Source organism: Rutidosis leptorrhynchoides, chromosome 3, assembly GCF_046630445.1.
Source record: "Rutidosis leptorrhynchoides isolate AG116_Rl617_1_P2 chromosome 3, CSIRO_AGI_Rlap_v1, whole genome shotgun sequence".
In the NCBI taxonomy this organism is placed as follows: domain Eukaryota; kingdom Viridiplantae; phylum Streptophyta; class Magnoliopsida; order Asterales; family Asteraceae; genus Rutidosis; species Rutidosis leptorrhynchoides.
Genome location: NC_092335.1, coordinates 341,143,157 through 341,170,484, shown reverse-complemented (window position 1 = coordinate 341,170,484; position 27,328 = coordinate 341,143,157). Strand labels below are relative to the sequence as shown.

At 34.5% G+C, this 27,328-nt stretch overlaps 2 protein-coding genes across 6 annotated transcripts; one reads left to right on the top strand and one right to left on the bottom strand.

Moving 5' to 3' along the window:
- Positions 1-17,779: 17,779 nt before the first annotated feature.
- Positions 17,780-20,768, top strand: LOC139897533 (NADH dehydrogenase [ubiquinone] 1 alpha subcomplex subunit 13-A-like). The gene is made up of 3 exons (XM_071880231.1): positions 17,780-18,049; positions 20,220-20,291; positions 20,382-20,768. Exons 1-3 carry the CDS (start codon positions 17,835-17,837, stop codon positions 20,524-20,526), a joined length of 432 nt encoding a protein of 143 aa, XP_071736332.1. The 5' UTR covers positions 17,780-17,834; the 3' UTR covers positions 20,527-20,768.
- An 846-nt stretch (positions 20,769-21,614) lies between these two features.
- Positions 21,615-26,626, bottom strand: LOC139902811 (uncharacterized). Of its 5 annotated transcripts, none has more exons than XM_071885455.1 (5): positions 23,959-26,303; positions 23,767-23,827; positions 22,415-22,519; positions 22,279-22,335; positions 21,619-22,178 (listed from the first exon to the last, which is right to left on the bottom strand). In XM_071885455.1, the coding sequence occupies exons 2-5, from the start codon at positions 23,791-23,793 to the stop codon at positions 21,846-21,848; spliced, it is 522 nt and encodes a 173-aa protein (XP_071741556.1). In that variant the 5' UTR covers positions 23,794-23,827; positions 23,959-26,303; the 3' UTR covers positions 21,619-21,845. The 5 variants fall into 5 exon arrangements, with proteins under 5 accessions (XP_071741551.1, XP_071741555.1, XP_071741556.1 ...); XM_071885452.1 differs by having other exon boundaries at positions 21,620-22,178; positions 23,767-24,223; positions 26,161-26,298; XM_071885453.1 differs by having other exon boundaries at positions 21,620-22,178; positions 23,767-24,233; positions 26,161-26,263.
- Between the last annotated feature and the right edge of the window lie 702 nt (positions 26,627-27,328).

Sequence of the window (27,328 nt, the reverse complement as noted above, 5' to 3'; positions counted from 1 at the left end):
TCTTGTGAAGCTATAAACCTTTGCATTTCTGCCATTTCATTTCCCCCTCCTACATTACCTTGCTGTTGGTTTCTCTCAACCTGTGGATGTCTACCATTATATCGTACTGCGGCGTTATTTCGCCTCTTCAAAACTTTCGCACCATGGTATACATTTAAACCTATTGTATCTCGGGGTTCTGGTTCTTCGATTAGTAATCCCCCCCGACTTACATCCACACCGAGATATTCAGCAATCAAAGTAATAAATATACCACCTCCTATTATGCTATGCGGTCTCATCCCCCTAACCATAGCTGATAAATAATAACCCACACAATAAGGTATACTTACAGCGCTTTGTGGGTCTCGAATACACATGTGGTAAAACAAATCCTGTTCATTTACCTTTTTCCTTGTTCTTACCTCGTTGTGTAATCGAATTGGCTAAAAACCTATGAATTACTCTTAATTCAGCTCTATCTATATCCAAATAAGAGTAATTTCCTCCTTTAAATCGGTGATGGTTAGTCATTTGACTCCATACACCATGCGTATCAAAATTTTTGTCTATCTTTCTACCAATTAGTATCAACCCTCTACAATCGGCAGATGCTAGCTCCTCAGGCGTATATATACGTAAATCCTGAGCCATGTTTAGTAAAGACATGTGGCGCATCGAACCTCCTAACAAAAATCTAATAAAAGATCGATCGGTTAAACTAGTTACCCGATCATTTAATTCTATACTACACAACAATTCTTCACACCATACTTTATATACAGGTCTATGTATGTTGAATAACCGTACCCAATCGTTAAAAGTAGAATTACCATACCTCTGTGCAAGTAATTCCCTAATTGGCCCGGCCAATTCTACAGCTTCTAATGGTCCCCATTCTATGACCCTAGGTACCTCAAAAGCTTTAGAATGAAGAGTATGCAAACCCCTTTGGTATTTTGGATAATCTATCCAAAGTCTGTCAAATCTCAGGTTCGGGTGCAAATCTTCCAAGGGCATATCAGAAAATGTCATGACTGGATGAGGTATTTCTTGTTTGTAGTAGTTATCCACCTCCTGTTGTTCCGCATTCTCAGCAGGAGCATTGCGAGCTTGGGATGAAGATTCACCCCTTTCAGTCTGCAAAACACATCAAACACAATTTTTGTGCATCCAAATATGCATTAGTGTCAGCAAAATCATCAATCAAAATAATTACAATGACATGATCAATTTATATCAAACTTAAGCTCATTTACATATTTTCATCAAATCTACACTTTTTCAAATAAGCATATACGAAAATGTTCGCCAAGTTCATAAGCATTCAACTCAAATAACATGTCAAAATAATCATTACTAGCAATTAAACAAGTTTCAAATGGCATTATCTTTCAAAAATCAAGTTCATGAATTTTAGACTTGAAAAAGTCCACTTTAATTCTCAAAATCATGTTTAGGCTCAAAGTTTGGATCATTTAACTACCTAAACATGTTACACTACTTAATTTAGCAACAATTCATGACAAAAATCGGCCATAACCTGTTTATATCAAAAAGCCCCAAATTTGCTCAAGAACACAAACCCTAGATTACTCAAAATTTGAAGTTTAAGTCTTCTAATCATGTTAAATAGCATCAATCTAGGTTATACAAGCATAATACATAAACAATTTAAGCATAATTACACTAAAAAGCATCAAAATCAAATTGGGTAAAAAATTGCTCAAGAACACCAATTTTCGGATTAAATGGTGTTTAGGTGTAGAAATTTACCGTTTTTCTTGAGTAATTCCTTGATAGCATCCTTCTTAACATGATTATAGTAAAAGATTTGATGATTAACGGTGAAAAATTGTGAATTTGGGAGGTCTTTTCGGGTTTTTTCGCAGTATTTTCGCAGTATTTTGTGTTGTGGTGTGCAACTGAGCTGTTCTTTACGTTTTTATTTTTTTCTGGGTTTTAGTCCCTCCGCGAGTCACGGTGTTTGACCCTTCAAACTTCGCGAGTCGCGGAGTTTGCTATTTTTTTTTTATATATATCTTATACTAATTAAAACAATTAAGTAATTAATTTTAAAATTTTGTTTCCCTTGTTATTTAGGACGAGGTCGTTTCGGATCGATGTCCTAGTCCGTCCTTTGACAAAATTTTAAAATTTATCTTTTTGTAGCGATTGTTTTAAAAGCTAAGATTTTTAGGTTTATTTTTTAATGTTTTTGGCATACTTTAATTCAATAAGATTAAAAATAATGATAATAAAAGTTCTCGTCCCTCCCTCGGGTAAAGCAATTTCGGTTCAAAGACCTAGTCTTCAACTTACGAAGAATTTTAAAAATCATATTTTTAACTTAATGAGATAAAGTAAATTTTTGTTTTTAAATTCACACCAAACTTAAAATAAAAATACATAAAATTCAAAATTAATATTAAAAATTCACACCAAACTTACAATTTAAAATGCATAAAAATAAAATTCAAATTTTTTTAAAAATTAAAAATTCACACCAAACTTAATTTAAAAATTCATATTATAAAATCACACCAAACTTATATTATATTTTTTAAATATTTACAATTTTAAATATATTGTTTTTACAAAGTTTACAATATTAATTTAAGATTTATATATTAATTTTAAAAACACGGTAAAAATAAAATTAAAAATCTTTTTGGCTTTTTATCCCACTTTAATCAATCAAATATTATCAAAAATATACGCCCCTCTTTTCGGTAAAGTAATTTCGGTTCCATGACCTAATTTAACTCATGACTAATTTTTGAAATATTTTGTGTTGATTGATTAAAGATATTTATACCTTAAGAATAAACGTTAAATTTCGCAGTGATGTAATAAATTTTTGAATGATATCAATAATTTCGGTCGCCAAACCTAATTTTATTTAATACCAATTTAATACTTTATAGCGAACAAATTAGCGTTTATTATCAAAAGGTTAAAAATAAAAAAAAATTAAAACTGTACAGACTTACCTGTGAGATAGTATTCTTAGTTATATGATCTATCCCATTCATAAGATAGTCGGTTTAATTGGTTTTCCATAGCTACATAGGCGTAACCTCGAGCATTCAGTGTCTTTTCTTCTAAACATATGAACGGTCTGTCTCTGCATAAAGTAACAAATTCGGTATTTGAATAGGTTTGATTATTTGAACATTTACCTCCATGTGACCATTTTCCGCATTTGTGACATCTTTCTAGGTGTCGTGCTCTTCTTTTCGCTGCGGATTTTGATTTTCCTTTACCAAATTGTAACTTATTATCTTCGCATCTGGATTCTTTTCTTACTCCGTCCAATCTTTCTCTGATTACTGATACTATTTCACTCGGAATTGTGTCATTATTACGTTTAGTAATCAAAGCGTGTAGCATTAGACCATGGTTTAGTTAACAGGCAGTCTTCATTTCGTAAAAACCTAAAAAAAAATAAAAATTCAGAATGGGGGGAGAAGACTAGTTCTTTAGGGTCTGCTAGGGAAAGACCATTCGAGTTCCATTTTCGAGAACTACACGAAAACAGAAAATCTAACTCTAACAGAAATACATAAACCCCCTATACTTAGTTGAAATTGTGATTAACATTATTTTCAATTGAATCATCAACAACTTGTATATCTTTGACTTTTACTTCAATCCAATTGTTGATTTCCTCCATAACTTTCACAAATTCAACTAACATTGCCTTTTATTTTGACGATAAATTGGATATTAATCAGTTATATAACTTAAAGTTTCCTTTAATCTTAGCATCGTGAATCCGTTTATAAAGTTTCTTCGCTGAACTGTTAAAAATGGGTTCATATAATTTCGTATCATCAACGGCATTCTTTGTGATTGGATCATCATTAAGTGTTTCTTCATCTTCCCCACACTTATGCGTTTTTATTGGTCTAACAGTTTTGGTTTGTGGAGATCTAAACTTTCGGTTCACAAAGGTGATCGATGTACCACCATCCCTAAGTGTCATTCTACCTTCTCTTACATCAATGAATGCCTCGGTGGTTGCTAAAAATGGGCAACCTAGAATTAGCGGAATATCAAGGTTTTCCTCCATATTAATCACTATGAAGTTTGCAACAAAGGTCAAACTTCCCACGTTAACAAGTAAATTATTTGCTATTCCAACCGGGTGTTTAATGGTTTGGTCAAATGATTGAACACCTATTTTGGTTGGTTTTAATTTACCCATGCCTAATCTTTTGTATAAGGAAAGAGACATAATATTTGCACTTGCTCCTAAATCTGCGAGTCCATTATATACAGCACCATCATTAAGTAAGCAAGAAATGATAAATTCACCCGGGTCTCCTGCTTTAGTAAGTCGAGTTGGTTTGTAAACCTTTTTCGGGTGTTCTTTCCTTGGTTCTTTCACTTCTATTTGAATTTCTTGTTCACATTTTTCTTCGTTTCTTGGAATGGGAGGTTTGTATAAAAATTCTTCTTCATCACTCAAATTTGAATCCTCCTTATATTCTAATTTTGATTTTTCATATGTTGTTGATAACATATTTATGTTTTCATTTTGAAGGTTTTCTTGGGTGGTGAAATTATGATTAACTTCATTGTAAACTTCCATCGGACCATGTATGTAATGTTTAACTCTGTGACCATTAACTTTAAATTCAATCCCATTTGAATTTATTAATTCTATCGTTCCGTATGGGAAAACTCTTTTGACTATGAATGGTCCAGACCATCTTGATTTCAATTTTCCAGGAAATAGCTTGAATCGTGAATTGAAAAGAAGAACTCTGTCTCCTTCTTTAAATTCTTTTGAACTTCTGATTCTTTTATCATGCCATTTCTTCGTTCTTTCTTTATAGATTAACGAATTTTCGTATGGTTCATGTCTTAATTCTTCTAATTCGTTTAGTTGACTTAATCGTAGACGTCCAGCTTCATGTATATCAAGATTACATGTCTTCAAAGCCCAAAATGCTTTGTGTTCAATTTCTACTGGAAGATGACATGCTTTTCCATAAACAAGTCTAAAAGGTGTGGTTCCAATTGGAGTTTTGTAGGCTGTTCTAAAAGCCCAGAGTGCATCCTCCAATTTAATGGACCATTCCTTCGGATTTGATCCTACGGTTTTCTCTAGAATACGTTTTAAAGCTCGGTTGGTATTTTCAACTTGTCCACTTGTTTGTGGATGATATGCGGTGGAGATTTTATGAGTTACTCCATATCTTTTAAGAACTTTCTCAAGTTGATTATTACAAAAATGAGTACCCCGATCACTTATTAAAGCTTTCGGTGTTCCAAACCTTGCAAAAAGACGTTTTAAAAAGTTGACTACAACTCGTGCATCGTTAGTTGAGAGAGCTTGTGCTTCCACCCATTTAGATACATAATCAATAGCAACGAGAATGTAGAGATTATTATGAGATTTTGGAAATGGACCCATAAAGTTAATACCCCAAATGTCAAATACTTCACATACTTGGATGACATTTTGTGGCATTTCATCACGTTGACTTATTTTTTCGGCCCTTTGACAAGCATCACAGAATTTGCAAAGAAGGTGTGCGTCTTTGTAAATTGTAGGCCAATAGAATCCAGCTTCATAAACTTTTCTTGCTGTTAGTTGAGGCCCATAATGCCCTCCTGTTGGTCCTGTGTGACAATGGTTTAAAATTTTACTAGCTTCATCTCCGAATACACATCGGCGTATTATTCCATCTGGACAACTTTTAAAAAGATGTGGATCTTCCCAAAAATAGTGTTTTATATCACTAAAGAATTTCTTTCGTTTTTTGTACAATAATCCTTTTTTAAGGAATCCACAAACTAAGTAGTTTGCATAGTCTGCAAACCATGGAATTTCATTATAATCTATCTTCAATAGATATTCATCAGGAAAGTTGTCTTGTATGGCCGATTCATTTAGAACTTCTAACTCAGGATTTTTAAGACGAGAAAGATGATCAGCGGCGAGATTTTCTGCTCCTCTTTTATCTCGGATTTCAATATCAAACTCTTGTAAGAGTAAGATCCAACGGATTAATCTTGGTTTAGCATATTGTTTCAAAAATAGGTATCTAAGAGCAGAATGGTCGGTATAGACCACCGTTTTTGCTAGAACGAGATATGATCGAAATTTGTCAAAAGCAAAGACAATAGCAAGGAGTTCTTTTTCAGTAGTTGTATAATTTGTTTGTGCTCCTTGTAACGTCTTACTAGCATAATATATAGGTTGAAATCGTTTTTCAATCCTTTGTCCTAAAACGGCTCCCATTGCAAAATCACTTGCATCGCACATTAGTTCAAATGGTAGATTCCAATTTGGTGTTATCATGATCGGTGCATTAGTGAGTTTCTCTTTAAGAATATTAAAAGATTTAATACATTCGTCTGAAAAGATGAATGGAGCATCATTTTCTAGGAGTTTATTCATAGGAGTGGCAATTTTAGAAAAATCTTTTATGAAACGTCGGTAAAAACCAGCATGCCCTAGAAAACTCCTAACTCCTCTAACATTGGTGGGATGTGGAAGTTTAGCAATTACATCTACTTTAGCTCTATCCACTTCAATTCCTTTCTTCGAAATTTTATGACCAAGAACGATGCCTTCTTTAACCATGAAATGGCATTTCTCCCAATTAAGTACTAGATTTGATTGTTCGCATATAATAAGCATTCGTTCCAGATTAACTAGACATGATTCAAATGTATCACCGAAGACTGAAAAGTCATCCATAAAAACTTCCATGCATTCTTCTATCATGTCGTGAAAAATCGCCATCATGCACCTTTGAAAGGTTGCAGGGGCGTTGCAAAGTCCAAATGGCATGCGTTTGAAAGCAAAAGTACCATAAGGGCATGTGAATGTGGTTTTCTCTTGATCTTCGGGTGCTATTGGAATTTGAAAATATCCGGAAAATCCATCTAGAAAACAATAGTAACTATTTCCGGCTAGCCTTTCCAACATTTGATCAATGAAAGGTAAGGGAAAGTGATCTTTTCTGGTGGCGTCATTTAATTTTCTATAATCAATACATACACGCCATCCTGTTACAGTCCTAGTAGGAATAAGCTCATTTTTTTCATTTGTAATGACAGTCATGCCACCCTTCTTAGGTACGCATTGAACTGGGCTTACCCATGGACTATCAGAAATTGGATAAATTAGACCTGCGTCTAGCAGTTTAATAATTTCTTTTTTAACTACATCTTGCATATTTGGATTTAGTCTTCGTTGGCGTTGCACATACGTTTTATGACCTTCTTCCATAAGGATTTTATGTGTGCAATACGAAGGACTTATTCCTTTAATATCATGAATCTTCCATGCAATGGCTGGTTTATGAGCTTTCAACACAGAAATGAGTTGTATTTCTCATTTTCAATAAGAGAAGACGAAATTATTACAGGTAATTCAGATTCACCATGTAAATAAGCGTATTCCAAATGGTTTGGAAGTGGCTTTAACTCTAATTTCGGAGGTTCTTCTATCGATGATTTATATCGATATCTGTCTTCTTCTTTTAGCATTTGAATTTCTTCAGTTGTTGGTTCATATCCATTAGCTATAAGTGTAGCTAATATTTCAATTTCATCAATTGGTTCAGTTCCTTCTCCTAAAGAACATTCTCCTGTTCCTTGTAATTCTGGAAATTCTTTTCATAATTCTGCATGTGAATCTATAGTTTGAATATAATAACATGTATCATCTGCAGATTGTGGTTGTTGTATTGCTCTATCAACTGAAAAGGTAACACTCTCGTCCTCTATACTTAGGGTCAATTTCTTACCGAACACGTCTATCATTGCTTTAGCCGTGTTTAAGAATGGTCTTCCTAATTTGAGAGGAACTTGAGAATCTTCTTCCATGTCCAGAACAACAAAATCTACTGGAAATACTAAAGTACCAACTTTAACTAGCATGTTCTCCATTATCCCTCTAGGATATTTTATTGATCGATCGGCTAGTTGTATACTTATTCTTGTTGGTTTCAATTCTCCAAGGTCTAGTTTAGCGTATAGTGAATACGGCATTAAATTTATACTAGCACCTAAGTCTGCCAATGCTTCTATTGAACTAAGACTACCCAGAAAACATGGAATTGTGAAACTTCCTGGATCAGATAGTTTTTCTGGTATCTTATTCAACAGCACTGCTGAACAATTAGCGTTCATAGTAACAGCCGAGAGTTCTTCCATTTTCTTTCTATTCGTGATCAGATCTTTCAAGAATTTAGCATATCTAGGCATTCCTGAAATCACATTAATGAAAGGAAGATTTACATTTATCTGTTTAAACATATCCAAGAATTTGGATTGCTCGGCTTCAAGTTTCTCTTTCTTCATTTTACTCGGGTAAGGAAGTGGTGGTTGGTATGGTTTAACATAAGGTTTAGCCCTAACTGTGTTATCTTCATTAACCTTTTCAACTACCGGTTCTTTTTCCTTATCTTGATCAGGTTGTGGTTCTTGTGGAGTAGGAATAGCTTCATCAGAAGTTACAGGTATTTCAGGTGGTTTAAGTGTTGTACCACTTCTTGTGGTAATGGCTTTAGCTGTTTCATTCCGGGGGTTAGCATTTGTATCACTAGGTAAACTTCCTGGTTTTCTTTCACCTATTAACCTTGCTAGGTTACTTACTTCTTGTTCCAGATTTTGAATAGAAGCTTGTTGATTTCTAAATGCTTGAGCATTTTGTTCATTGGTTTGTTTTTGAGATGTGAAAAACTGCGTTTGAGTTTCAACTAGCTTCGTCATCATATCTTCTAAATTCGGCTTTTTATCATCGGTTTGTTGTGGTGGTTTGTTTTGAAAATTAGGTCTTTGCTGGTTGTAAGTATTATTGGATACTTGTTGATTGCTAGGACCTTGTTGGTTGTTGTATGGAATATTTCGGTTATAATTCTGGTTTTGATTGTAAATAGGTCTTGGCGGTTGATAATTATTCTAATAATTATTTCCAGGTCTTTGGTTTAGATATGAAACATTCTCTCTTTGTTCCATTGTTAGTTTGATACTGAGACAATCTTTTGTCAAATGTGGTCCTCCACACTGCTCACAACTAATTCGTATTGAGTGAATATCCTTAGTCATCTTTTCCATTCGTCTCTCGACAGCATCTATCTTGGCAGAAATGGAATCTAAGTCATGGCTAGAATCGGCTCTAGCTGCTTTAGATGATCTAACGATATCTTTTTCTTGGTGCCACTCATGTGAGTGGGAAGCAGTGTTATCAATAATTTTATAAGCATCAGTTTCGGTTTTCTTCATAATGGAACCACCAGCTGCTATATCGATGTCTTTTCTTGTAGTGATGTCGCATCCTTGGTAGAATATTTGTACTATTTGACAGGTGTCTAAACCATGTTGCGGACATCCTCTTAATAACTTTTCAAATCTTGTCCACGCCTCATATAGAGTTTCATTCGGTTTCTATGTGAACGTAACAATTTCTCCTTGAAGTCTTACGGCTTTAGATGCCGGAAAGAATTGTTTAAGAAATTTTTCAACTAAAACGTCTCATGTATCAATCGCCCCTTCAGGTAACAATTCCAACCAATCTTTGGCTTCTCCCTTTAAAGTCCAGGGAAATAACATGAGATATATCTGTTCATCCTCCACTTCTCGGATTTTAAATAGTGTGCAGATCCTATTAAAGGTACGAAGATGTTCATTTGGATCTTCCTTTGGCGCACCACTAAATTGGCATTGATTAGTCACCATGTGTAGAATTTGTCCTTTGATTTCATAATCTGGCGCATTAATGTCAGGATGAGTAATTGCGTGACCTTGGCCAGTGCGTTTAGCTCTCATTCGGTCTTCCATACTTAAAGGTTCCAGATTCTCCATAATTGAATTTGTTGAATCAGAATCACTAGAGGATTCTGATTTAATGGTTCGTTCCTCAACAATCTCTGTTTGAATGATTGGTGGTTCCGGAGGAAAATTTAATGGTTCAGGATCTATGAATCGTCCCTGAATATTCTCCGGATTCTCAATTGTGAGGTCGGGTTCAAAAAATGGATTATCGGAAATTTGAACTGGAGTACTTGGTCGACTGGATGACGATTCTAAAGAAAAATCAACGGCGGTAATATTTGCTAAATGTCTTGATCTAGTTATAGGTGGTGAACGTACAAAAGGTGGTGAACTTCTTGCTCGGTGCATTCACTGAATATCCTATTAGTTTTTAAAAAGGAAAGAAAAATTATATAAGTTATCCAATTAATAGACTTTTCTGATTTTGCCCACGTTTCGAATAGCCAAAAGATGCAGCAGAGGGGCAGGATTCGTTTGGTCTCAATATAATTGAGGACTGTTTAGCTCCAATAACCCGGTCCACGTACAAATCCAACTATTACTACGAACCAGAAAATTTTGATGTCTATCAATTTAACCACTTAAAATAAATTTTCGTAATTTTAAGAAATTTAGATAAGAAGTAGAATAAAAAATCTATGTCCTAAAAACTAGAATAGCGAGAAATAAGAAAGAAAAAGAGCGTGTCGGAAAAAGATCGAAAAATAAAAATAAGAAAGAAAAAGAGTAACTTATAGAACTTAAAAACACTCGACTAACCCAACCTTATTACTATCACTAACTTAAAATTATAATCGCAAATTGAGATTACTAATTGGAATGATAATTGATACATAGGTATAAGGTGTCTAAAAATATTAAAGCTTACAAGAAAAACTATATCCCAAATGGCAATAACTTAAAAAGAAACTAAAACTTAAAAAAGGCGTCGCAAAATTCTAAAGCACCTAAATCTTAGTCTAAAGAAAAAGCACTTAAGGGATTTTACGGCAAAGCCTAAAAATCTAGAAGTAAAAAACAATAACTATGGCAAAAACTATATCTTAAAACTAAATACGAGCGAAAAATACAAATATTACGCTAAAACAATTAAAAAGGGACAAAATATAAAAATATACAAAAAGTTGTAAAAATTACAATTTTTATAAAAATATTATTTTATATTATTTATTTTATAAAACTATTAATTTTACAATTTAATTATACTAATTAAACAAAATAATAATAAAAACTAATTACTAATTACTAATTAACTTAATACATCAACCTAATTAGGGTTATAAAAATAATAATAATAATAATTACACCGTATTAAATGCGAGATTAGGGCTTCCTGTTCGTGTCAGGGTGGCTCCGCGAGTCGCGGTATTCGAAGCTGCAAACTCCGCGAGTCGCAGGGTTCCAATTTTTCAGATGACAGGTTGATTAAAATTCGACGCGTTTTTTTTTTATATGTTTTAAATAAAAATATTTAAATAAAATTTATATTTTTATAAAATAAAAATAAAGAAACTTTATAAAACTTAAATATTTAACAAAATCTTAAAAGAATATATAAATTTTTGTTTTCTTTTTATATTTTTGAATAATTAAAAATGTATTTTTACAAAAGTGAATTTTAATAAAAGTAAACTAAAAATAAAAATCTTTTTTTTATAAAAAATTTAGCGTTACGCTTCTGGCTTTTAAGCTAGATTGTCCCCGGCAGCGGCGCCAAAAATACTTGATGTCATAGCTAAGGGGTATAAAATACTATTAAATTTTAGCAGGAAATACTATTAAATACGATACAATTTTACACAAGATATTTATTTATTTATAGAATGGATATACTTAAACCTTGCTACAACACTTATAGGCAGTGTACCTAATCGTACAGTAGTGTAGTTTTTAGCAAGCCCGGTTTGTTTCACAGAGAAAATCTTTAAACAAAGTTTAATGCTATATTAGTTTACTTTTATAAAAATACAAATATATATATATAAGTAATATTATTATTATAAAGGGGGGTTTTTACCGTTTAATGACCGGTTTGTCGATTTTAAAACTTTAGTTGCAGTTAAAACAAAATGTAAAAATATTAAATAAATAAAAGACTTAATTTAAAGCGTAAAGTAAATAACGATAATGAAATTGCGATAAATAAAAGTGCGATAAAATAAACTTGCGATAATTAAAAAGTACGATAATTAAAAGTGCAATTAAATATAATAACAATAAATAAAAGTGCTATAATTAGAAGTGCAATTAAATATAAAATAAAGGGAATTAAATATGAAATAAAAGAATTATGCTTATTTAAACTTCCGCTATCATGATGTTTGACGTGTTGATTTTAATTTTATGCCCATGGGTTAATTGTCCTTTGTCCTGGATTATTTAATATGTCCATACGGATTTGTCCATAATAGTCCATCAGTCATAAATATAAAGAGCGAAAGCCTTCGTCAAATTATTCTTATTCCCGAAGTCAAATATTTCAACTAATTGGGGATTCGAATTGTAACAAGGTTTTAATACTTTGTTTAATGAATACACCAGGTTATCGACTGCGTGTAAACCAAGGTTTTACTACTTTGTTAACAATTACACCAATTACCCTTGAATGTAATTCACCCCTGTTTCAACAAGTCTATTAACTATTAATCCAGTTCCATGTCCGGTAAAATGAATAATTATTGGTATTTATAGATATCCCGCCCACCGTACCCAGTCAAGCGTATGTGGTTATATATAAATACGTCGAATTATAAGTTTGTATATTAAATTAACAAGTTATTGTTTAGTTAATATAAAACCCATTAATAGCCCATAGTCTAATTTCCACAAGTGTCGTTTTTTTTATCCAAACCCCAATTATGGTACAAAGCCCAATTACCCAATTTTAGTAATTAGCCCAGCATCATGATTACTTCGGTATTAAATAAGCATAATAATAACTTAGCTACGAGACGTTAATGAAAATAATATAAACATAACTTACAATGATTAAAAATAGCGTAGCGTTACACGGACAGAATTTCAACTTACACCCTTACAACATTCGCTAACATACCCTTATTATTAGGATTTAAAATTAAAATTAAAATATAAATATAAATATTACGTATAGATATAGAGAGATTGATATATTGGATATCTTTTTACGATCAGAATGCGCGAGCTTTATAGGCAGTTTCAACATTTGGGGCTCCGCGACTCGCGGCCCTTTTCTTCTTCAAACTCCGCGAGTCGCGGAGATCGTTTTTACAGCTCACCCACATTTGGCTCTTTGTTTGCCGACGATTTATTTTATAAATATAATATATATATATATATAATTAATATAATTAGTTATATATTATATTATATTTATATACATAATTAACTTGTAATTTTTAGTCCGTTGCGTCGAGCGTTGAGAGTTGACTCTGGTCCCGGTTCCGGATTTTCGAACGTCCTTGCGTACTATTTTATATCTTGTACTTTGCGTTTTGAATCTTGTATTCTTGTAATTTCGAGACGTTTCTTATCAATAATTGGAACCTCTTTGATTGTATTTTGTACTTTTGAGCTTTTTGGTCGTTTGCGTCTTCAATTCGTCGAATCTATCTTTTGTCTTCACCTTTTAATATTTAAACGAATATCACTTGTAAATAGAACAATTGCAACTAAAAGCTTGTATTTCTTGGGGAATAATGCTATGAAATGTATGTTCATTTTTAGCATTATCAGTCGTTTTGGGCGCTTTTGGTTTTTGACATTGCTTATGATGTTAGGATAGTGGTGTATTGGTTGTATTGCGCACTACAAAGGATGTTTAGCGGTAAGTGTAATCCGTAAGGATTCATGTGGTTCGATTTTCAACGTTCGGATTGTTGAATTTAGGTTGAGACTTGGTCGCTTTTAGGTTTGTCCTTGGTAAAGGTACGCTAAGGAATTTATATCTCGGTACGAGATTGGTTGAGTTTTTCCCGATTTGGGACTTGAGCAGGTATTAGTGCTCGGATGTGGTTTTGATAAATCGCGGGTGACGATTTTAGATGTTAAAGGTGATCCAATGGGAAGAGTTGCCTAGGAAAGTCGGATTGGGACTTATGTTTGAGGACCGTAGGGTGTGGTCCTTTTGGTTAAGTGACGAGGATCACGAGGACGTGATCGATTCTAAGTGGGGGAGAGTTGTAACACCCTGTTTCTGTTTCTGATTTTGTAGTAAATCGGGACGCCGTCCAGATAGGGGGACGCCGTCCAGCAACAAAAGGTCGAGCCAGCTGTTTTAATTTGTTATAAATGGGTAAAATGGTAATTTCACTTGGGTGCCGGTTTGAAGCCTTCAAGGCTGATCCCTTGATCATTTTTGGATCACTTTACACCCACACAAACACTCTCAACCTCATCTAGAGAGAGAGTAAGGGTTTTAGAGAGAGAGGTGGATTTGGAGAAGAAGGAGTCGGATTCTCGCTAAAGCTCGGGTTCTAAAGATGTTCATCTCGCTCCTAGCTACGTTGTGGTAGTATTGGTAAGCTCAAACTCCGAATTTCGATTGTTAGATTTGATATTCAAGTTAGGGTTTTGAGCTAGTTTGTTGTAAAACCCTTCTAGATGATGAAGTAGGTTTATGGTGACTTGTTATTCTTGTCACTTGGCGGGTTTTGGGTCGGTTGACGATTTGGCCTTGATTAGGGTTTGATAATGAGTTTAATCACTAGGTTTAGTGATATTGGAAGTGTTGGAACACTTTTGGGTGTGTTTGGTTAACTAATTTTGAAATGGGTCAAAATTAGGGTTTCGGTGTCAAAATGGGTATGACACTTGTTTAACACTTGTGATCAGGTTTAATTGGTGTGTTAGGACCATTTTCAATCGTGTTAGTGAATATTGGTTAGTTTGGGCGCGGTTTGTGCTTAGAAGTGCAATTGGGTCGAAATTGCACTAAGTGTAAATTGGGTTGGTTTGTAAATCCACCCTAATTATGTTGTGGTATTTGTGATAATGGAATAGGTATTTTCCATTGACGAGTCGCGGATTACTTGGAAGCATTCAGCAATGCGTCAAGGTGAGTGTTAATATCCTATGTGCATATGTATGTGTAGGATGGGTGCGGGTCGGGTGAAGTGGTTCTCGTTTATAGAGCTCACTTCACATATAGGTGGATTGATGGACTTGTGTATATGTCCAATTGGCATGTTTGTGCGTCTTGGTTGACCACCTTTGATGAGGTGCACACTTTGTGTGTACGTTATCACATGGGCGTGTGATGTGGATTATATAACCCCAATGGCGAAGGGTTAATATTGTGAGTGGAGTATTTATACGTACATGTATATGGCGTATTTATTTTTGGGTGTTATGGTATGAACCATCGAGCTGGTAGTGCCATAACATGTGTGCGATAAGATGTGAACCACGAGCCGGTAACATCGAGTGTGAACCACGAGCCGGTAGCACTATAAACTAAGATGTGAACCACGAGCCGGTAGCATCGAGTGTGAACCACGAGCCGGTAGCACTATAAAAAAAAGTGTGAACCACGAGCCGGTAGCACTATAAAAGAGTATGACTCAAATGCGTATGGTGTGAACCACGAGCCGGTAGCACCATAGCATTATGGTTAACCTTGGGTGTTTTACGCGTTGTTATATATATATATATATATATATATATATATATATATATATAAATATAAATATATATATATATATATATATATATATATATATATATATATATATATATATTGTATACGTATAATGTTGTATTGTCGTGATGTAGCTAACCTTCTGGTTGTAGCTAACCTTCTGGTTGTAGCTTATTGACATTGTTCACAACGTTGTTTGCGAACTTACTATATTGTTGGTGTTGTTAGCTTGTGCTTAGTGAACGTACGGTATGCTAGGTTTAGCTTGCCTTATACTTGGATGTCAAGTATGCGCTATTTGATTATTGTTGTGGCGTGTCCATTTTATGCATATATATGTATGTAGTATATTCTCACCCACTAAGCGTTAGCTTACCCTCTTGTTGTTTACATTTTTATAGATTGCATGGATGAGGTGGCTCGGGTAAGCGTGGGAACTAGTGGACTTGCGTAGTTTGCTTTAGAAGACTTGCTTTTGGATTTGATTAGGATTGGTAGCGTATCCCCAATCCCATGCTCGGTCTATGTTTTGAATTTAACTAAGTGGGTCGAAATGGTCACTTTGTGGTAATTTGGGTCCATGTGGGCCCGTTGTTGTAAAACTCGGTTTTATTGTGGAAAACTCTTAGTTTTAATTATTATAACATATTGTGAAAGTGTCTTGGTTTAAAAGTGTCGGGAAGCGGGTTTTTCGCCCGTGTGAAATCGTTAAGCAAAACAGAATCTGGCAGGCATTCTGGACGCCGTCCAGATCTGCTGGACGCCGTCCAGGTCTTAAGGGCTGGACGCCGTCCAAGCTTTTGGACGCCGTCCAGAAGGGTTGTCTTAGGAAAAAAAAAATTGGCACGTTTTCGGATGGTTAACGGGTTGGGTTGTTACAAATGAAGTATGACTTTGGTCGTTTCCGACACTTGGATGTTCGGAAACATATACAAAACGCTCGCTAAAATTTTTGTCTCCAAGTCGGTCCACGCAGTCTTCGGACACCTCACTTTCTTTTCTTTTTCTTTTCATTTTCCTTTTCCTTTCGGATCACGTTCGGGTTCGGCTTCGGGTTCGGATTCGGGTTTATTTTGGAGTGGTGTTTCGGGAACTTCTTCGTCGGACGATTCGTCAGGGAGACTTGGATAATAAGTTGTTTGTTTCGTTTGTTGTTGGTTCGGGTAGATTTAAACATTTTGAGATAGTTGGTTCGGGTAGATTGGAACATTTTGAGATAGTTGGTTCGGGAAGAGTGGAACATTTTGAGATTGTTGGTTATGGTAGATCGGAACATTTTGAGATTGTTGTTGATGGACATTTCCGAACATTCCCGCAAATGAATTAGTATTTGCAAAACGAGAAAACCCGGTAGTTTGTTGCGATTTATCGAGTAGCATTTGCATGATATCTCGACTCACCGCATTTCGATCTTGAACTACCGGACGTTGTTTCGTTTTTCCTTTGTTTGGTGTTTTTTTGGAACTCATTTTTTTGGTGAAAGATGTGAGAAAAATGAATAAAAAAGGATAAGTAATATGAAAGTTGTGTATAAAATGAGGTTGAGATATGGGGTTTAAATAGAGTTAAAAAAGAAATAGAAAAAAAAGGCAAGTAGCCGTTTGAGAGCCGTTGGGTGCAATAGAGCCGTTGGAGGCAAAATAACGGGCAAAAACAACCCATTTTCTCGCCCACAAAAATGCTCAAGATAGTCATGGTGCTGGACGAATGGACCTGGGCGAAACCTGGGCGGGTTTGGTGCCATCGGCGCCCAGCCTAAGCGGTTTTGGGCGGGTCTCCTGGGCGGACCGTTGGGAGCACTCTAATAGCATGCATAGATTAGCGGCGTCACACGCTTACTCACGTGCCGACGTGCGCAAAATAGCCTGAATCATCCACTCTGTAAAACCCAGTGTTGTAAAAGTCGGCCGACTTGGCCGACGCGTCGGCCGATGCGTCTTTTTTTTTAGTTCTCCGTCCCGTTTTTTCTGAAAACGACTCAAAATACGGTCAAAGCTAAAAGTTCGGTCAAAGTTGGTCAAAAACGGTCAAAATCAGTCAAATTTTCTTCCAGGTGTGATATGTTTTAAAATTAGGGTTTGTTTTCATTTTTAGGGCTGCTCTTTTCTCTGTGTCCTTACTAATTATGCACTCAGTAACATTAATTGAGTTTGAAGTTTGATTGTATTTAAATTCAAGTTCTTGTTTAAGAAATTTATGGTACAAAATTAACTATTTTATACATATATAAATATATATTTCAGAAATTATTAATAAAGTCAACGTTGGTCAACGACCGATGCGTCCCCGACGCGTCCCCCGACTCGGCCGACGCGTCCTTTTTAGGTCCCGACAAATGCGTCCCGACTCGCGACTTTTACAACCCTGGTAAAACCTTTCTTCAACAAGAATAATATCCTGCATTTTGGTAAAATTTGCAGAAACAAAAGAAACAAGGATGACGGAAGCATCGATTAGGAACAAGCCAGGCATGGCGAGCGTTAGGGATATGCCGTTACTCCAAGACGGTCCTCCTCCCGGAGGTTTTGCTCCGGTCCGTTACGCTCGCCGGATTCCGTCCAAAGGTCCCAGCGCCGTCGCTATATTCCTCGCCGCTTTCGGTGCTTTCTCTTGGGGCATGTATCAGGTCGGTAAGGGCAACAAGATCCGTAGGTAATACCGGAATATACTTACTTTTATTTCATATTAATCTTTATTTATTCTATTTGTTTGTATTATAATATTCCCTCAAACCCTAGTTAGTTTTAGTGATTGCGGATACAATGTAAGGAGTGATTTATTTAATGATTGGACTATTCGATTCAATCGGCCAAATTCGTGGTAAATTTGTGTTAGATCTGTTCTTACATTTAGAATTGGAGCTAGATCATTGATTCATTTCTGTAGTTTTACAATTGCATTAAACTTATATGACTACAAACTGAATATTCTGGTTACTTATTTGTAACTTGTAACCATAACACTGCTGATTTTAAGTGTTTTGGAATTGAAATTGAAAACCTAGCGCTATCTGTAATTTGGTAATTTTCAATATGTGTACTGTAATTCTTATCTGGGGTACATTTTTTATCTCATATTCATATAATTCTTAACTGGTCTGCAGAAACTGTAGCTCATTTGGAAGAAAATAATGGATTTTGTCACTTGGTTATGGCTGTTTGTTTTCATGTATGAACTTGATAAGCCTCCTGTCACCATGTTGATCTTGTTTGGGAACCTGAAAGTTGAATCCTCGCGATAACCTAGTTGGTATTTGTAGGAACAGAACTATGAAGTTAGAGTATGATGCTAGGGCCTTGCTTAAATAGTTAATTGTCACAGATGCTTCATTAAACTGCGTTGTAAATGCATGTTGATAGAATATGATTACTAGATATAACTTTACTCTTTTAGGTTCACTTGGTAATACTTTATCGCTTTCAGGTCTTATGGAATTTAAATAGATATTTTGGCAGTTATATATCAGCCGTCTCATTTGTAGGAATTTATATATTAACGTTAATTTTAAAAATGTAGAAAAGATTGCAGGTGTCATTTGTTCTAGTTTATTTTTGCATCCACATTTGATAGTTTGGAAATACTTGTTTTTTTGCTTAGACACCTGTGCACAAGAGCTAAGCTTACTGCAATCCGTTGACCTTTTTTATTTGGAACTTGAAATACTAAACTGTTCGGATCACGTAGTTGACATATGTTTGTAATCGTAGCTACAAGTTATGTTTGTAATAGTAACTTCTTGAGACTTTTTTTTTTTACAATGGAAGATAAATAGGTTGCTACCTGCTAGTAGCACACTTGACCGATAAAAAACAAGAATGCCTTGAAGTGTACATAAGAAAAGTTCAAACAATTAACTTCTACAGCCAAGGAGTAATCCTGCTAGGCTGCGTACATCAAAGTATGGGGTCGGATTACTCGCCCTCCCGGGTAGCCCGAACAGGGAAAAACCTTCTACCTTTTATAAGTAAATTTACTTTATAAAAATAGCTGGAAAATTGTTTTCTTAGCTGCTAAATGCTAATAACTGGTTACATAATTGAATACGCAAGTTGCAATTTAAAATGTTAGAAAATGTTACAAACTAAGTTTTTTTCTTACAAGTTACAAATCTTTTAGTTATAATGATAAGATGCAATTACAAGTTTATGAGCTGTACGGGTGGATACTGAAAAACATAGAAAGTCTTCTAAGATTTCATATGCTGTTATGTTCGTCAATTTACTTTTTTTTTTTTTTTTTTTTTTTTTTTTTTTTTTTTTTTTTTTTTTTTTTTCATCCATGGGATTTTGGGAATTTACTTCTGGCTACTTTCGTACTTTGAAACCAGTAATCAGTTTTTTCTATACTATTCAAATATTGAGTGGTAATGTCGTGTTCTTGGTGTGGAGTTGTATTAGTCCTTTAAGGCTTAAGCACCAAACCTATATCTCATGTGACCCCTACTACGATCGACTCAACTATTCATACAACACGCTTATAAAACTTGAAAGTTGATAAGGTAAGTGTGCTGGATTGAAACACATCATATTGAAGTAGTGTTTCAATCCAGCACACTTAACTTAGCTATTAATATTAATATTAATATTAATATTAATATTAATATTTGGACAGAGTATCCAAATGGGTGAAAAAATATATTGGCTACCAAAGGATTTGACTTATAGAAGTAGTCCTTTTGATGTATCATAAGTTCATAACTGGTCCAACTGCAACCCAAGGATCTGACCTAACCCAGTTCATGTATTGAAATTTCAACTGATCTGGTTCAGTCTCTTTTGGGTGTATTTATGAATAATAACTGAATCATTGATGTTTGGTTTAGGGCGATTAAGGAAGAAAAATATGCTGCCCGGAGGGCTATTCTGCCCATGCTTCAGGCGGAAGAAGATGAAAGGTAAAAGCACAGATGGTTGTTCTTATCTTTTCCTTCCGATTTTATATTTTATATTTTATTTTACAATTAATTTGGTTGGTGTGTGTATAGATTTGTTAAAGAATGGAGGAAATATCTGGAGGAAGAGGCTCGAATAATGAAAGACGTGCCTGGGTGGAAAGTCGGTGAAAGCGTGTACCACTCTGGAAAATGGATGCCTCCTGCTACTGGTGAGATGCGTCCCGAAGTCTGGTAAGCATCGTGTTGTTAACAATTTAATGATGGAATGTTAAATCATTAAATCAGTTGTATCACAAAAGAAGGGTCATATAAAAAAAAACTGCATCAGTTTGTGATACTTTGTGAAACACTTGCTCTAGATGCCCTTTTTGTTTGTGGCATCAGGATTCGTTTGATGTATGTGAGAATTGATATATTGTTCTTTGGCATCTGCTCATGTTATTATAAATGCTATGATGATGATGTTTTCTTGGTTTATTTGTAATTTAATGGTTGTACCTTGTTACACGTTATTTGAGACTCCTCAAAGACCTTTCTTAACCATGGCATACCGGCACATTAGCGTCATATCAACACTTTCTTTACCAGGATTAGATCATTACTAAATCACTTACATCCATACATCCATGATATACTTTCTCCTAAAAATTAGGACTCACATTGTACTAATATACAAATTTAAAAAAGGTAATAGTATAATTTATTTATTACCACCAAAAACCTGTGCCCTCACATATGTTGAAAAAGGATGAAATGGAGCATAGGAGGGAGCGAGGGTTAGCTCACTGTTAACGGCACCTTCGAGGGCTAAAGAAGTGAGAAAGGGTGGCAATGAATCAGCTCCCAAATAGGGGAGTTTCATCAGTCCGGTTTCCGGATTCCTTGTTTAATTCGGTCTAGTTTGTTCAGTTTTGAAAATTCTGGAGGCAAGTCGTAACCAATATCAAATTTAAAACAAAAACGAACATTAAAACCAAAAAATCAAAAAAATCATAATTTAATCAAATCAAAATAATCATTAAATTTTGACTTCTAATTTTAAAACGGTTTTTCGTCAATTTATATTACGGAGTAATAAATTGATATATAATTAGTTGAAATCAAAAAGGCAAAATCAAAAAATCGGATTCAAACTTTGAAATCGAACCGAAATTAAATGAAAACCGAATGGCTTGATTTTTTAGTTTTTCATTCTATTCGGTTTCTAACTTAATCGGTTTAAAATCAAATATTTAACGCCTTCATTTGGTTGGTCAGGGGCGTGACTACATGATAACCAGGAGCATCATAGCATGTGTTGTGATGTGAACCAGATAGAGTTAACTCAGGCAATATATACATTTGAGCATCCATGTTGCCACATGTAGGTCACAGATTCAAGTTCACTAAATTCAGTTTACTTGAAACATCATCCATATCACGTCAACTTAGCAGCATTTTATTACACAGACAAAAAAGAAGGCAACATCAAACAAACGAACCGTATACAGAAAAAGTTCATCGACATAAATATTTAACTGCTGCTGAAACTAGTTTCATACAAACCACAGACCCTCATTTGTAAGCCAGAAAATAAGGACCAGTGCCACCTTTCTTATCAGCATCTGGAACACTCGAGTAGCTATAAAGGTGGTTCGACATTTTCCAACCCCAATCCTTTGTCCTTGATATCGGCATCCGGGGCCAGCGGTTGATCCTCACATAGTGGTCCCTGATCTCACCGTCAGATAAAAAACCTGTAACAATGCAGTAACAACACTCATGTCCACCCCATACTTTGTCACCCGGGTCAGCAGTTTGACTGCCGTCTGCATGAAAGTAGCGTCGCATTGGTGGGCCCGTCCCTTTACAGTGTGGGTCCAAGTTGCGCCAATATCCTGGGGCCAGCTGAGTATATAACACAGTATTCAAAAATGTTAGTAACCACATGTGTACAAAAAGATTGTAAAATACAAGTCAGCGATACTTCTAAGTCAAAAGAACTTGCCTTTTTGAAGTGAAACTCCCAAGCATGATCCCATAGATCTTCCTTCATGATTCGGCTCTGAAAAAAACAAATTTCAAGTAAAAAAACAAACTTGTATGAAGAAAAACACAAATTTCAAGTAAAAATAGAAACATACACGTTTGCCATCCATAATCGATAAGGAGTAAGCAGACAACTTAGGCAAGCCCTTGACTAGGGCAACACGCGGTATATGTGCTTTTCCAGCCCATAGCTCTTTACACTGTCAACAAGAAATATATTTCTTTGTCATTAACCACTAAAGATGAATATTCGTACACACAGACGGTCATTTGCAAATGTCCACAACGTTTCATTGATTCAATTCACACAAATGCTAATTCAATCTGCAGAATGCAGAGCCGCAACAATGTATGGACACCACTAAATCACTAAACTACTTTTACAACTTCTGATATTAAGAAAGAATATATTAATCGCATATGTATAATCTCTTAAATGATTATATTATCTCAAATTAATTCAGAAAGTGAATAAGAAATGTGTAGTTCACTATATAAAATGTGAACTTCAAACACAGGTTTATTAGAGTGAGGTCCATGTTACTCTGATATACTGTTCCTAGTTTGGTTACCATTCGCCGGTTCTAGTATTATTACCTAAATATATTGGGTAGTGATTCGTATAGTTGTTTGTAGACTTCCTAGTTAGAATACATGCTGGTACATCTACGAGTTCTACTAATTATTTTTGAGAAAAAGTTTGGATTCATGTTGTGCAATCAAAATGACAAAATGAAAGCTTACCACAGCTGACCAGGTGTATGCAGAAATGATAGTTGAAAAGTATTAGTAAATGCACAATAAGAGTGGTTAACAGTTAGAAGATAATGGACACATGAATTAAATTATACTCTTCAAATCACTTTAAGCTTTTTACCCATATAGAACTGTGACACAGCAACATTCTTCACCTTGCATAATCCTTTCTTAATATTATCTTGTAAATCATCACCAACAACAAGTAAATAAGAACTATCAAGTTTCTTGACTTAAAACCCCAAAGGTTTATTTGCTGAATAGCGAAGACTGTTTGTTTTTGTGTCTACAAAATAACTTAATCATGTCTGCAGCACCACTAAGAAGCATATTTCTAAGTCTACGAGTATTCAGACAGAATAAGGCATTATTTTATCTTATGTCTTCTGAAAAACAAACAGTCTGTAATAAAAACGTTTGCGAGCGCGCACAGATAAGACATAATAAGATATGCAGATGAAAGACAAACAACACCTAAAAGTTCCGATTTATGTTACACGAGCAAAATCAATGGATAATGGATGATATCTACAAAAGTCTCAAACTTAACTGCCCATGCTAATCAAAATGAAACCTTGCCACAGCTATATGCAGAACTGATACTTGAAAAAGTATTAGTAAACGTACGATAAGAGGGGTTAACTTATAACAGTTAGACTATAATGGATTTAAATCACATTAAGCTTTTTACCCATATAGAACAGTGACACAGCAACATTCTTCAGCTTGCATAATTCCTTTGTTATTGTTATCTTGTAAATCATCACCAACAAGAAGTAAATAAGAATTATCAAGTATCTTGATATAAATCCTCGAGTCTGTACCATAAGAATAAGAATCAACTTATTAGATTACATTATACACTTTTTATTAATTCATTCACCTTCTCTTGTAGGCTTCAGCCTATGTTAACAATCCGCTATCATAAGATAATTCCATTAAACTTCATTTTCCCCAAGTTTGATGATCTAAACCAAGGTTTCTTGCTGATACCAAACAGTTAAGGCTGTCTCTCTAATTGAAGCTATCAAATATATATAGAGATAAATATATATATCTCAACTTCTCAAGAACTTTTACTAACTACAATACGTTCTAATGATTGTAGCACCAACACAGAATCCAATATCTTCGAAACCTATATAGCCCTGTATTTAACTCAAAACATAATATATCGTCAGCACCGATTAAAAGTCAAACATCTACATATAAAGCCCAATAGTTTAACAAATTATGACCATTAATCTATTACACAACAACAAAAATACTCGATCCAAAATCTATTATACACATGCAACTTTATAATCTCTATTGTGTGTACAAATTATGACCATTAATCTATTACACAACAACAAAAATACTCGATCCAAAATCTATTATACACATGCAACTTTATAATCTCTATTGTGTGTACAAAACTTTGAATTATTGCCGAGGCAAGACAAAAAGGAGTGAGACAAGGTTTCGGAAGGGCACGACAACATGGTGCAATATAATCAAGGCGGGATATGCAATAGACTCGTACAACATCAGCTTTTCATCCTCATTTGTTAAAGAAATTGGTAACGGAGCTGCTATTAAATTTTGGACAGACTTATGGGTTGGTAACAATAGTTTAAGAAACAGATTCAACAGATTATGCGCTCTTGATTCAAATCGTGAGGCTGCTGTTGCTGACCGCATCCACTTCCAGAATGGTATAATCCAGTTTTCGTGGTGTTGGGCCAGGCCCATCAGGGGGCGGGCCGAAAATGATATTGCCGAGTTGGAAAATTTGATCAAAACTGTCAACTTTAATTCGGAAGGAGAGGACAAGTGCAAATGGAACCTGTCAAGTGAGGGTGTTTTTACAACTAAGAGTTTGGCGACGCTTATTGATGAAAAACGTTCAAACGTGACGGGTCAAAAAGAAAACTTAAGAAATAAAGCGGTACCCCTCAAAGTAGAGATCTTCATTTGGAGGGCTATGCTTTCAAGGATCCCGGTTAGAGTTGAAATAGATAAGCGGGGTGTCGATTTGGATTCTATCCTTTGTCCTATATGTAGAGATAGGGTGGAAACAGTTGAACATATTTTAATTAGATGTCCAAAGGTCCTTGAAATTTGGTCTCAAATCTTTAAATGGTGGAATGTTAATGCTCCCTCATTTTGTCTTGCCTCCATTGACCAAGTTATAGATAACTCGTCTTTTATGGTCAATTCATCCTCTTCGGGCAAGACTATATGGCAAGGAGTTAAGTGGGTTGTTTGTTACTCGATATGGAAAGCTAGAAATGATATCATCTTCAAAGGGCATTCGTGGAATACTTCGAGAATCTATACCAATATTCAAACCACAAGTTTCGGATGGATCTCAAAACGCTTTAAAAAATCAAATTTGGAATGGAGCCAATGGATCATTAACCCGGGTTTTTTCGTTTCGTCGAATAATCATAGAATAGGAATTGGCTAACTGTGTTTTTTATTTTCTTCTCGGTTGTATTTTGTTGTTTTGTTCTCTTGTTGTGTTTTTTTCCCGGATCGTTTGTATCTTTTCCGTGATTAATAAAATGCTTGCTTTTCCAAAAAAAAAAAAAAAAAAAAAAACTTTGAATTATTAGCCATATACAACTTGCCCGGTGGGTCTCCATATAAGCTACCAAAGTGGCATCCATAAACTTTAGCATATTAAACATTTATTTATTTAAAAACTCTAAAATTCTAGTTTAAATTTAATTTAATATTAAAATGTTGACCAGTCAAAGACTTTGATCACCTTTGACCAAATCAGATATAGTGGCGTTGACCAATTAATTTTAAACGGATTTTGGAAAATGGTCTATTCACATCAGCGAATACTGTGTACCTTTTTAGACTATATGCTCACAAAATAGCCTTGTACTGTAGTTTGGGATACTACTATCATCTTAACAACTAGCGGTGTATCTTAGAGGGAAAGGGTCGAAAACTAGTAGCAGAATATTCTATAGTGGCAAGGAAAGAGTTGGAAACAGTTTCGAACTAGCAGTTTATTTTTATAGGTGGATAAGGAGAAAATCGAAAATTGTACCCGATAGACCGAAGAAGAAGTAAAATCTTTTAGTACCTTTTTAGACCATATGACGTCACTAGAGGCAACTCCATGCCAAGTACGAGAGACCAAAAGAGATGGTGCCACGCTGCGTGCGTCAAGATGACTGAGTATCATCAACATAATATCCCAACCAAACAAGACTAATGGATCCTGCAAATTCTCAAATTTCTTGCCCCTTTTACTGTTCCTTTTCCTTTTAATAATACTCCTTTCTGCTATTGAATCATTAAATAACACCTCTGCTTTGATACTGGCATCATGCTCATCTTCAGATGAATCACACCCATCTTCTTCTTCGTCTGTTATAAATTGATTCCTCATGTCTTCAACAACTTACAAATAATTGGAATTTTAATTTTGTTGGAAATTATACTCCTTTATAGAATAGAATCAAGCGTAGGAGTAGTTGAAAGTGGAGATGGGTATGAAATGTTTGTTTGGTTTGTTTTGTCCGAGGAATTGGAATTGAAGTTAAGTTGCTGCGTCAACCCTCGTACTTAGAAAATATCTTGTTACTTTGCTGTTAAGTCTGATGGGTGGATTCACTAGATCCAAAACTAATTTGTCGGTCAATTCAGTAGGAGGTCAATCTTGTAAACCATCACACTTTTGGATACTAGATAATGTTTAAAAACAAATGTGAATTATTATCTTTATTTTATTAGTAATAATAATAATAATAATAATAATAATAATAATAATAATAATAATAATAATAATAATAATAATAATAATAATAATAATAATAATAATAATAATATAATATAATAATAATAATAATAATAATAAATAAATAATATAATATAAATAGAGGAATATTCATGTGAATACTTATTTTTAAAAATAAGATCGGTTTCGAAATCGTACCGAACCGTACTGGTACTAAAAATGGGTAAAATGGAGAACTAGAACTGTACCGAAATTATAATACGGTACCGATTTGGGTACCGGTACAGGAGCCGTATTTTTCGGTTTTTTTTACCCATTTGGTACGAATTTTTTTCACAAATGCATCTATAATGTTATTATTATAAGCTTATTCTATCTGAATTCATAATTTCGACTGAACATTATCTTCTATAATATACATAATACATCATTCATAATATACAAAATCATCATCCATGATGTTCATATATCTTTTTTTTTTTTTTTAAAACAACAGTATAATCCATAATCA